At 34.5% G+C, this 13,090-nt stretch overlaps 1 protein-coding gene across 2 annotated transcripts in view; it reads right to left on the bottom strand.

Moving 5' to 3' along the window:
* LOC132273440 (uncharacterized) overlaps positions 1-10,603 on the bottom strand; it is a 44,918-nt gene extending 34,315 nt beyond the window's left edge. The window contains exons 1-2 of one of the 2 annotated variants that reach the window (XM_059774399.1): positions 10,427-10,603; positions 10,246-10,307 (exon numbers count right to left, since the gene is read on the bottom strand). In XM_059774399.1, coding sequence (XP_059630382.1) covers positions 10,246-10,307; positions 10,427-10,480 — 116 coding nt within the window. In that variant the 5' untranslated portion in view covers positions 10,481-10,603. Of the gene's footprint in view, positions 1-1,698; positions 1,842-10,245; positions 10,308-10,426 lie in introns of those variants that run through there. The other variant, XM_059774398.1, reaches the window with a different exon arrangement.
* Positions 10,604-13,090: the final 2,487 nt, after the last annotated feature.

Here is a 13,090-nt window from a genome sequence, read left to right as displayed (position 1 = left end):
TCAAAGTATGTATGAACATTTTGAAACTCATATATCTAGGGTTATACATTAAATTACTTACATCATAATCAAGAAACATAAAGAATAAACATCATCTATAAATTAGAACAGGTTTCTTGAAGGTGAAGTTCCATTTCGGCCGACCGAAATGGAAAGACAATTTGAATCGGACGACCGATTTGGGCAGTAGCTAAGCTAAAACTGAAGTCACAACCGGTCGACTGAAATGCCATTTCAGACGACCGAAGTATAGCTGCAACAAGGCCTCAGGCTAATTCGGACGACCGAAATAAAAGCCTAATTCATTTTGGCCGACTGAAGTAAAAAAAATGCAAGACAGCCTCTGGTTATTTCGGAAAACCAAAACAAACTGGTGATTCATTTCGATCGACCAACTTAGCGCGGATTCAAATTTGAACGGCTATTATACCCTGAACTGTGTGCCCAACAGCTATAATATGTATCAGACACATCAGAAACTCTATATAATGAGTTGTTGTCTAAAGAAATAGTGTGGAACAGTTGAGATACATATTTCTGAAATCAAAAGGTCATCCAACCAACATTCATACATCTTATATCATCAATAGAGTATTAAGCTTCAATCTATTCATACATACTCTAGAGTGAGCTGAAATTTGTACTACTAATCTGTGAGAGATTATCTTGTACTGCATTTCTCTTCTTCAAACTTTGTAAGGGTTGGTGTGGCTTAAGGAAGACTAAGAGAAGGTGGTTCTCTTAGCAATTTGAAGCAAGGAGGTGCTTCTTGTAAAAGGTTAGCTCTCCACCCGTAAGGAGAAGCCATAGTAGATTGGGAAGTCTCAAGAGGGGTCTTGAGCCGAGAAGTAGGAGTTTCCGAACCACGCTAAAATAGCTGAGTACTTATTTGCAATCTCTCTCTTTATCTCTTATATTTATTGCTTAAAGTTCAGCATGAATAATCACTTGATAAATGCTATTAATTGAGGCTTAAAACTCTGTTTTCTTTATTGAACAACTGCTGAGAAAATTAGCTTAGTACTTGCATATTAATTGAAATCAAAAATTGACCATTGTTTGCAACTCTATCACACACACAGTCATTACTTGGGCAACAATTGGTATTAGAGCCTAATCTCTATTGAAAAGGCTTAAATGTATTAGAGAACGATCATGGCAACCTTAAATGGTCACTTTCATCAAGAAGGTCAATCCAATTCTAGACCTCCTTGGTTCGATGGAACAAACTATAGTTATTGGAAAAATAGAATGATAGACTTTCTTCAATCCGTAGACTATCAAATTTGGCTTGTCATAGTTAATGGACCATTTGTTCCAATGAAAGTAGTTGATACAAAAAGTGTTCTTAAAACTGAGGAAGAATGGGACACCGAGAATTATAAACTCATCTCCCTAAATGCTAAAGCCAAAGTAAATCTGAATTGTGCTATAAGCCCTAGTGAGTACAATAGAGTTTCCACATGCACCACAGCTAAAGAAATCTGGGATAAACTTCAGATTACCTATGAAGGAACATCACAAGTTAGAGAATCTAAAATTGATATTCTTATGCATCAATATGAACTATTTCGCATAAATGAAAATGAATCTATAAGTGAAATGTTTGTGAGATTTACTGACATTATAAATGGCTTAAAGCGTCTTGGTAGAACTATTACTAATTCGATCATGCAAGGAAAATTCTAAGAAGCTTACCTGAAAAATGGGATACAAAAGCTACAGCAATTAAGGAAGCTCACAATCTCAACACACTTGAGCTTGATGAACTTCTTGGCTCTCTTCTTACATGGGAGATCGCCCTGAAAGATAGAGAAGGAGATCATCATCGAAAGAAAGAAATTGCTCTCAAATCCTCTCAAATGGAAAAGGAAGCTGCTGGCAACGAAATTGAAAATGATGATCTAGCTCTCATTACTTAATCCTTCAAAAGATTTCTTCAAAGGAAGAAATTCAACAAGGGTAGATTCAAAAAGGGTGAATCATCCAATGAACAAGGCAAACGAGACAACCCTACCTGTTTTCATTGTGGAAAAGCAGGGCATTTCAAAGCTGATTGTCTCATTTATAAAGAGGAGAAGAAAAAGAGAAGAGCAATGCAAGCCACTTGGGAAGATGATGACTCAAACGGTTCCGAAAGCGATGAGGAAAAGGCTATTCTCTGTCTCATGGCAAATAGGGATGAGGTAAACTCTAACCTTGACTCTTCATCTGAAGGTGATATGTCTAATGATGATTTGGTTGATGCTTATAATGAACTACTTGATGTTTTTAAAGAATTACATGATGAACTGGGAAAAATGGTCAAAAAGTGTGCTTCTCTAAGAAGAGAAAAGTTCATCCTTGATAACAAACTTCAAACTCTTTAAAATGAAAATCATTGTTTGAAAAAGGAAAAGGAATGCATCTTACTGAAAGAATCAGTATCACATGATCTTATTTCTGAAAACGAATCCTTGAAATTAATTACTAAAGACCAAATTGATGGTCTAGGAAGGTTTACTCAAGGTACAAAAAATCTGGAACTTATGCTAGGTAGCCAAAGAAGTGTTTTTCATAAACATGGATTAGGATATGATCCTTTTGACAAAATTGTATGCCTATTGAAAAAGAGAAAGTCTTTGGTTAACTATTTTGTTAAAAATGAAGCCAAAAATATTAGATGTAACTATTGTAAAAGAATAGGTCATCTTATTCAATATTGCTCAAAGAAAAGGCTGAAAATCATAAAGAAGTGGGTTCCTAAAGAAACATACATGCCTCTACCTAACTCTTACGGACCCAACAAAATTTGTGTACCAAGTGAAGATTATTGAAAATCTCTCTTGTAGGATGGTTTGAAGGCATCCTCATCTTTCAAAGACAAGTGGTTTTTAGATAGCGGATGTTCAAGACATATGACGGGCGTCTACTCAAAATTATCTTCTCTAAAAGCATACAACGGAGGAAGCGTCACATTTGGTGACAATTCTAAAGGCAAGGTGATTGGCATCGGAACCATAGGTATTTCTTCCTCCTTGTCCATTGATAATGTTTTACTTGTTGAAGGATTAAAGCATAATTTATTTAGTGTTAGTCAACCACGTGACAAAGGATTTGATGTGATTTTTAAAATGGATAAATGCATCGTTAAAAAGAATGGAACTCAAATATTTTGTGCCCCTAGAAGTGGTAATGTGTATACTTTGCTTTTGGGTGAACTTCATGATCAAGATGTTAAATGTTTTATGTCATCAAATGAACATAGTTGGTTGTGGCATAGAAGGTTAGGTCATGCTAGCATAGATTTGATCTCAAGATTGTATAAAAATAAATTAGTCAAAGGTCTCCCAAGGACAAATTTTTCAAAAGACAAACCTTGTAGTGCTTGTTAAATAGGTAAGCAAGTTAAATCTTCTTTCAAAAGGAAAAAGGATATAACGACTTCAAAGCCACTTGAATTAATTCATATGGATTTATTTGGGCCGGAGAAAATTGCTAGTCTTGGTGGAAAACTCTATGTTTTTGTAATTGTTGATGACTACTCTAGATTCACTTGGGTATTCTTTCTTGCACGCAAAAATGAGGCTCATTCAATTCTTTCAAAATTTTGTAAAAGAGTCGAAAACGAAAAGGAGTGTAAGATTAAGATTATTAGAAGTGATAGGGGTAAAGAGTTTGATAATCAAGACGTAGAAAGATTTTGTGACGAAAATGGCTATAATCACAATCTTTCGGCACGTAGGACTCCTCAACAAAATGGAGTTGTTGAAAGAAAGAATAGGTCTCTTCAAGAGATGGCTAGAACCATGCTAAATGAGCATAAATCACCTAGATCTCTACGGGCCAAAGCCGTTAATACCTCATGCTATGTCATAAATAGAGTTGTCATTAGAAAAATTCTCAACAAAACACCTTATGAATTATGAAACGAAGGAAACCTAATGTAGGTTATTTCAAAGTTTTTGGGTGTAAATGTTTTGTTCTTAACGACAAAGACAATCTAGGAAAATTTGATGCCAAATCCAATGAAGGCATTTTTCTTGGCTATTCTTCTAGAAGCAAAGCATTTAGAGTCTATAATAAGAGGACCTTGGTTGTGGTTGAATCTATACATGTAGTATTTGATGAATCCCCAACTCCACCTATAAAAAGTATGATGGAATATGATGAAGAAATTGAACTTGAAAAGGGTACCAATGAACTCAATGTAAATGAGTCTCCTATTGAGCTTGAGAAAAGTATCAATGAACTCAATGTAAATGAGTCTCCTATTGATATCTCTCAAAAGACCAATTCTAGTGATGACATCTCTCAAAATAAAACTACTCCAAATGAATGAAAGTTAGTTCATAATCATCCAATAGATCAAGTTATTGGTGATCCATCCAAAGGTGTTAGTACAAGGGTTACAATTAAGAAATGTATGCAATTTTGTAGCCTTTGTTTCTCAATTCAAACCTAAAAATATACATGAGGCTGAAAATAATGAATCTTGGCTTTTGGCAATGCAAGAAGAACTCATTCAATTCAAAGGAATAAAGTTTGGCATCTTGTCCCTATACCTCAAAATAGAACAATTCACAAAATGGGTTTTTAGGAACAAAAATGATGAATCGGGAATTATTGTAAGGAACAAGGCTAGACTTGTTGCAAAAGGCTATAACCAAGAAGAAGGCATTGATTATGAAGAGACTTTTGCTCCTGTTGCTAGACTTGAGGCTATAAGAATGTTGCTTGCATTTGCATCTCACAAAAATTTCAAATTATTTCAAAAGGATGTAAAGAATGCTTTCTTAAATGGTTTTATAGATGAAGAAGTGTATGTAGAACCACCACCGGGCTTTGAAAGCTATGAAAGTCCAAACCATGTTTATAAATTGTTTAAAGTATTATATGGTTTGAAACAAGCTCCTAGAGCTTGGTATGAAAGACTTAGTGGGTTTCTACTTTCAAATGGTTTTGGTAGAGGTAAAATTGACAATACACTCTTTACCAAAATCATTGATGGCAATTTGTTGATCATTCAAATTTATGTTGATGATATTATATTTGGATCAACTAATGACTTGTTAAGCAAAGAGTTTGCCAACTCCATGCAAAACGAGTTTGAAATGAGCATGATGGGTGAACTCAACTTCTTCTTAGGGTTGCAAATCAAACAAACTCTTGATGGAATTTTTGTTTGCTAATCAAAGTATACTAATGATTTGCTAAAGAAATTTGGCTTGGAAGACGCCAAACATGCCAAAACTCCCATGAGTCCATCCTTGAAGCTTGATAAGGATGAGAAAGGCAAAGATGTTGATATTAAGAAATATAGAGGAATGATTGGAAATCTTCTATATTTAATGGCTATTAGACCGGACATTATGTTTAGTGTGTGTGTATGTACTAGATTTTAATCATGTCCCAAAGAGTCTCATTTAAATGCAGTCAAACGTATATTCAAATATTTGAATGGCACTATTAACTTAGGATTATGATATCCTAGGCATACGTCCTTTGAACTTGTCGGTTTTTTTTATACGGATTTTGCCGGGTGTAAAGTTAATAGAAAAAGTACAAGCGGTGCCTGTCACTTTATAGGTCAATCCCTCGTGTCTTGGTCGTGCAAGAAACAAAATTCCGTCGCATTATCCACTGCTGAAGCTGAATATGTAGCTGCTGTGCACAAACTTTGTATATCAAACAGTAGCTGGAGGGCTTTGGATTGTTCTACGACAAAATTCCTATCAAATGTGACAACACCAGCGCCATTTGTATATCCAAAAATCTCATTCAGCACTCTAAAACAAAACACATTGAAATTAGATATCATTTCTTAGGGGATCACGTATCAATAGGAGATATTGATTTGATATTCATTAGCACTGAAAATCAATAGGCCGACATTCTCACAAAGCCACTTCAAGAAGATAGATTTTGCACTCTTCGACGGGAAATCGAGATGGCCATGGAAAGCGAGATTCAATAGCAACGGATAAATCTTTCAAGAGTTTGCTTCTGTACTTATTTCGGCAGACCGAAACATCACTTCGGCCGACCGAAATAAGCATTTCAGCCGATCGAAAATATATTTCGGCCGACCGAAATAAGCAAGTCAACTTGCTTCAGGGTGCAAACCAGCCGACCGATGAAGTCATTTCGGTCGACCGATTCTATGCGGCTCACAGATTTAAAAGCACATGTTTGGTTTAAGTTGCCCTCACGAACCATTTTCTCTCCAAACTCATATACCATCCCTCTCTCTCTCTCACGAAAAGCGACTGCAGAACTACTTTCTCTCTCCTCTTCGCATTTAAGGTAAGATCCAACACACCTTCTCAAAATCGATTGTTTCATTGATATTCTCTGTTGGTATCTTCGGTTGCTACTCTATGTGATTAGTTTTTCTTAAAACTAGAGGTTGTTTTACACCATTCTATCTAATCCCTCAAATCTAGAAAAACCCTTGACTTTGTTTCTCATGGCCTCTAGGAAGAATCCTTCTAGGTTAGCAAGAGGATTAGAGAAACGCACCAAGCTTGCTCATGACCATGATGCCGGAGGGTCTGAGCCACCCAATCCTGAGCAATCCAATCCTTATCTTGCCCCAACCATCCGTCTCTACAAAGAACCCCACTTCAAAGAAATCTATGAAACTAAATTCCTCCATAGGACAGTTGCAAATAGCAAATTTCTTAATAGGAGTGAATGTGAAGAATTGATTATAAACACTTACTCACTATTTGATGCTATTGGTTTAGGTGGATTTGTGTCCCTCAATGTTCCTTTTTACCCCAAGCTTGTAAAACTGTTTTATACCCATCTCCAGAGGGTGCAATGGGAAAATACTTTACTTTCCTTCGTTGTAGGCACCAATATTACTATCACCTTAGCTGAAATACGCCGCATTCTTAAAATGCCTCGAGGAGATATCACATATTACACTGCCTATGATTGGTATAATGGAGAAGGGTTTGACAAGCACCAAGTGGTTCAGCAAATGAGCTAATTTCCTACCGACAATACTGATAAGATAGTTGCAAGTCAGTTAACCGTGGAAGCTGGACTCATTTACCATGTTATTATGCACACCATACTTCCTGAATCCGGTGGACGCTCGGATGTGTCTTTTATGGAAGCCTTCTTAATCTGGTGCGTACTAAACGACAAGAAGTTTGATCTAGCCTATCTCATCTTTCATCACATGCAAGATTGTGCCAAGAAGAAGAAAACTCATTTATTCTATGCCATGGCTCTTACTATGATATTCAAAGCCAACAAGGCACGGATAGCAGGAGAGGATGAAAAAGAGCTAACTAATCTCTATAGGGTTGACGCAGATCTGCTTGGCCGAATGGGTCTCAAAAAATCTGAAAACAATACTTGGTATGACCCTAAATTTGGTGATCCAGCAAATGTGGGCCAAGAGATTGTAGCTATAGCAGAGCAACAAGAAGAAAATGCAAAGGTAGATGCTGCAGCTGCAGAAGTAGAAGAAGAGGTGGAAGCAGACGAAGCTGAACACAATGAAACCAATGATTATCAAGCTCCTCCATCAGACGAAAGCTCTCTCCATGAGCTTATGTTGGAAAGCATTGCTCTTTCTAAAGAGCAAATTGCTATTGGTAAAGAAAACAAGGAACATATTCTAGCTCTGCGAGAACGGCTTGAAGAAGTGGCTAATGAAGTCGAAGCGCAATATTATTGATCTACGAGCTACCGGACTCCCTTACTTTTGACTTATTCCTTAATGTGCATCTACCCCACCTTTTTGATTGATGACAAAGGGGGAGAAGAATGTAGTAGTTAGTGATAAATTTTGAACTTAAAGTTATATGATCTTGTTTGAATATTGCTAAATTATTGGATCTTTATATATAAATGCTTTGAATCCATTTTGTTATATATCTGCAATCATTGTATGAAAATTCAAAGTAAATATGTTTTGTGCCTTGAAACTCTTAACGTTGTCTATAATATCAAGACAGAAGCACATTGACAGGGGGAGACATATAATACACTGTTTGAACCTATTTTCAAAACTATGCATATTGAAAGGGGGAGAAATTTTGTTCAGTAAACACTCTTCTTTTATGAACTCATCAATGTATTGTCATTATCAAAAAGGGGGAGATTGTTCACCTTGAATCTAAGACTTTTGATGATTACAATTCATTAACAATGTTCTATGTGTACTAATATCTACTTTGAGTTAAATCACAGCTCTTAGCATCCATCAAGGCATATCATGAAATGCACAGATGAAAAGTTGCACCACAACACAGAAGGATCATGAAGGAAATACTAAAGACATCATGTCTAAATCAGAAGCTATCAAGATCATCCTAGCAATCAAACGATCATGCAAATACTAATGAAAAAGGGGTAGCTAAGGTGGTGAGTGAATAGGAACCTTTGTCAAAGTATGTATGAACATTTTGAAGCTCATATATCTAAGGTCATACATTAAATCACTTACATCATAATCAAGAAACATAAAGAATAAACATCATCTATAAATTAGAACAGGTTTCTTAAAGGTGAAATTACATTTCGGCCGACCGAAATGGAAATACAATTTGAATCGGACGACCGATTTGGGCAGTAGCTAAGCTAAAACTAAAGTCACAACCGGTCGACCGAAATGCCATTTCAGACGACCGAAGTATAGCTGCAACAAGGCCTCGGGCTATTTCGGACGACCGAAATAAAAGCCTAATTCATTTTGGCCGACCGAAGTAAAAAAATGCAAGACAGCCTCAGGTTATTTTGGACGACCGAAACAAACTGGTGATTCATTTCGGTCAACCGACTTAGCGCGGATTCAAATTTGAACGGCTATTTTACCTTGAACTGTGTGCCCAACAGCTATAATATGTATCAGACAAATCTGAAACTCTATATAATGAGTTGTTGTCTAAAGAAATAGTGTGGAACATTTGAGATACATATTTCTGAAATCAAAAGGTCATCCAACCAACATTCATACATCTTATATCATCAATAGAGTATTGAGCTTCAATCTATTCATACATACTCTAGAGTGAGCTGAAATTTGTACTACTAATCTGTGAGAGATTATCTTGTACTGCATTTCTCTTCTTCAAACTTTGTAAGGGCTAGTGTGGCCCAAGGAAGACTAAGAGAAGGTGGTTCTCTTAGCAATTTGAAGCAAGGAGGTGATTCTTGTAAAAGGTTTGCTCTCCACCCGCAAGGAGGAGCCATAGTAGATTGGGAAGTCTCAAGAGGGGTCTTGAGCCAAGGAGTAGGAGTTTCTGAACCTCGCTAAAATTGCTGAGTACTTGTTTGCAATCTCTCTATCTCTTATATTTATTGCTTAAAGTTTAGCATGAATAATCACTTGATAAATGTTATTAATTAAGGCTTAAAACTCTGTTTGCTTTATTGAACAACTGCTGAGAAAATTAGCTTAGTACTTGCATATTAATTGAAATAAAAAATTGGCCATTGTTCGCTAAGACTCCTCCCCCCTCTAGAGTCATTACTTGGGCAACATATATATATATATATATAACTTTTATTTATTTTGATTTTAATTGAACTTAACATGATTTAATAGTGTTTTTACTGGCCTCTTTTTATTTTGTTTTATTCTTGTATTTACAACACATTTAACAGCTACATTTTTTTTTTGATAAGTATTTAACAGCTACATTTTTTAAACCCTGTAAAAAGAGGCATCTTCCATTTATTGGTGTACTTTCTCTTGAATTTTGTTACTGTGTCACTAGTTTACATATTTTTGGGAGAACTCAACACCACCTTGTGCTTCTTTGGACGCCCAAAGAAGACCACTGTTGAATTTTAGAACAGAGCATAGCATGCCTCTTATTTATCCAAGTGATTTCTTTCCTTCCAATATATTATTTTGTGTATTATATTATGATGTTTATTTTATTGCTTCATGCTTCATATTTATCAGTAATGATAGAATTTCCCCTTTGCTCATCTAATATATCTTTGTTGTTGTCTAGTTAGTTAGATTAATTTTTCAAAGCTTGTTACCAATTATTCAAAAGTTTCAAAATGACATTGGTCCTAATAAAAAGAACTCCAAGTATAATATACAACCGCCCTAACACATACCTTGAATTTTATATCAGAGGATTCTAAGAATGCCAAAAAATTGATAAATAAAGTACCCTTATAACATTTTCATGACCAAACCGCAACAAAATAAGAGAACTTCCAATTTCCAATACAATACTTGTATTCATACACATATTTACGTATATATATTCACTGAATTGGACTTACATAAAACCAGATTTAGTGAAATTCAAGTAACCATACAGACCAAAAGCCGTTGATCTCCATGTCTATAAATTTCAGAGAAAAGGGGAATATTAAAAATCAAGAAACAGAACAGAAACATAAGAAATTGAGAAAATTAAAGAAAACCCAGAAAAGAAAAGGAAACAGTAGGAATGTGTATTACCTTGAGAAGGAACATTGTGAGTAAATTAATCGAGATATGAACTTGAATTTGCATTTTCCATGATTTGATAGTTCGAAAAGTCGGGTCAGGGTGATACTAATTACTAAAGGCCGCAGTGGGGCGTAGAATACTTGGCTTTGTCGAAAGGCTTGTCTTGTTCCACGTAGAAGGTGAGGCTGTCACTCGTTCTTGGCCTTTGAGAGTCTTATTTGTCCATTCAGAATTTGGATTTAATTGCACAACACACATTTGTGAATAATAGCGCCTATGCTCCTCTAAGTACTAATTGACTGCATAAGTCCTACATATTTAAAAATTTACAAGTCCTACACAAAAAAATAATAATCTACATCTGTATCTATAGCAATATACTGTAGACCCCTTTCTCTATTTTTAAACATTTTTCACTTTTTAAAAATAAAAAAAAATGATCTTGAAATAGAGAATTTAATTTAGAATTTGAATTCACTTTTTTTTTTTTTTTAATTAAGAACAAGAAACTGAAAGAGAATTTTGGTTTTTGCTCATTGTACTAATTGTTAATTCACTATCCAAATTTCAATTACAGAACTTATTTGTGTGAGTTGCGCAATGTAGAATGGATTTGAAAGTTCGATATAAAAAATAACCTAAAGGGGGTGAATAGGTTTTACTTGCTCCTTTATACAATTTTTAATTAATTTAAATTTATCGAAATAAAAATAAAATATCAACCCACAAAGCAAAAATAAAGTTTGAGAGATGACACTGGATTTTTGTGCATGGAAACCCTAGTTGGAAGAAATCCAATCAACCGGGATGAAAACTTGGGAGACTTTCACAGTCTCGAGTGAAACGATCTACTATTTTGAAGCAAAGGACACTAGAGTTTGACACAGGCTCACACTCTTTCACTCTACCAAAACTCAACTCGTTGAACGTCCATAGGTTTGCGACTCCCCTGTCCAACAACTCACTACGTTGGGCTTACTCCTTGAACCTTGTAGAAAGATTGCTGGTAGATCAACAACACTCCGCGAATGCTTTTGACTCCTTTAAAGTGTGATCGCACCCTCATTTTCTTCAAATCTAATTTTGATGAAGAATAATAGACTGATTTTTTTGAACGGTATCAATGGATCTTCAATGATTCGTACTCCGATCAGATAAAGAACATTACCCTAAGATCACTCAAGTGTAATAGTGTGTGCTCTCAAATATATAAAAATATACAGAACAATAAAGGTGATTTTTTATAGAAAAATACTCTCAAACAATTCTCTCAATTAGAAAAATAATAATAATAATCTTCAAGCCCTTAAAAATTTAGGAGAAAAGGAGAGTTTATATAGAGTTTAGAAGACCTAATCATACTTGGAACACAAGTTAAATTCGTGCATAAAAGTCTCCAAAATTTTGATAAAAAAGAAAACCAAGTTGGAGTAGAAAAATAATTTCTAATTTGGTTTCAGGGAACTTGGACCAGTTGGAAAAAAGTGCAATTAGTCCAACTTTTACAAATTCAAAACCTTTTGTTTCAGGGAACTTGGACCACTTGGGAAAATTGGTAACCAGTCCAACTTTGGTAGTGCATTTTGTGAAGAAATATTGTTGAAAATATTTACCTAAGTGCCTAACCCTAAAATCTTACCAAAGATCAAGAATATGTGTCATCACACACTTACCTATTCTAATATATCGTTTTCATTGATTCAGAGTATGTTGACATATTCCCAATACTTCAATTCCGCTTCTAAACTCGAAACTCAAAATTAAACAATAAAATTACACGTCGATCAAACTTGTTTTGACACCGAAATTTGCTAATTAAAAAATTTATATCTCACAAGGGCTGCCATTGTCTCAGGGTACCATACCCCTGGGGTATTTAATACTTTCTCCTCCCCCTTTAGCAATTTCGTGACAAAATCCTAAAAATAAATTGTAATCTATCCAAGCAGAAAAGAAAAATTACAGTATTGTCAAAAATAAAAAATAAAAAAATAACGAAACTTTGATCATAGAAGCTTCATCAAGGTAGCAGAACATGTCTTCAATGAAAACAACTTGTAAACATGCACAATGCTCAAACAAAACTATTTGTGAAATCTTAATAAAAAAATATTAATAACATGTATCAATATATTTCCTCCTCAACATATATACACATTTCTCCCATTTTTTGTTACAAATTGATAAATAAAGCTCAATAAAGAAGGAAAATAAATAATAAGAGAGAATTAACAAGAAAAGAGACAAAAATATCAATCATGCGAGAAATATAACCATAAGCATAAAAACATGATGATATATGGTAACAAAGATAACACGTGTTTCATCCACAAAATAAATTGTACAACATGCTCTGTAATACCCCTATATTTTGAAAAAAAAAAATTTATTTAATTAAATTAATTACTTTTAATTTGATTTAAATGATTAGTTGTTTTTAATTTAATTTAAATGATTTATTTGATTTTAATTGAATGTTTGAATGATTGATTTATTATTTGGCTTGTTTCTAGTTAATTTGTGTTTTTTAGTATTTGATGGTTTAGCATGATTGTGTTATTTGATTTGTATGAATTATTTGGTTGTTGTATAAGAATGGTTGAGTGTGTGCTTATGTGTACTAATTGTGCAATTATTCTTTGTTTTAATTGATTTATTTATTTATTTATGTTT

Source organism: Cornus florida, unplaced genomic scaffold (genome assembly GCF_030987335.1).
Source record: "Cornus florida cultivar Cherokee Brave unplaced genomic scaffold, ASM3098733v1 CherokeeBrave_3.0.0_Hap2_Chr09, whole genome shotgun sequence".
In the NCBI taxonomy this organism is placed as follows: domain Eukaryota; kingdom Viridiplantae; phylum Streptophyta; class Magnoliopsida; order Cornales; family Cornaceae; genus Cornus; species Cornus florida.
The sequence above is the reverse complement of the archived record's forward strand: the minus strand, read 5'-3'. Positions and strand labels throughout refer to the sequence as shown.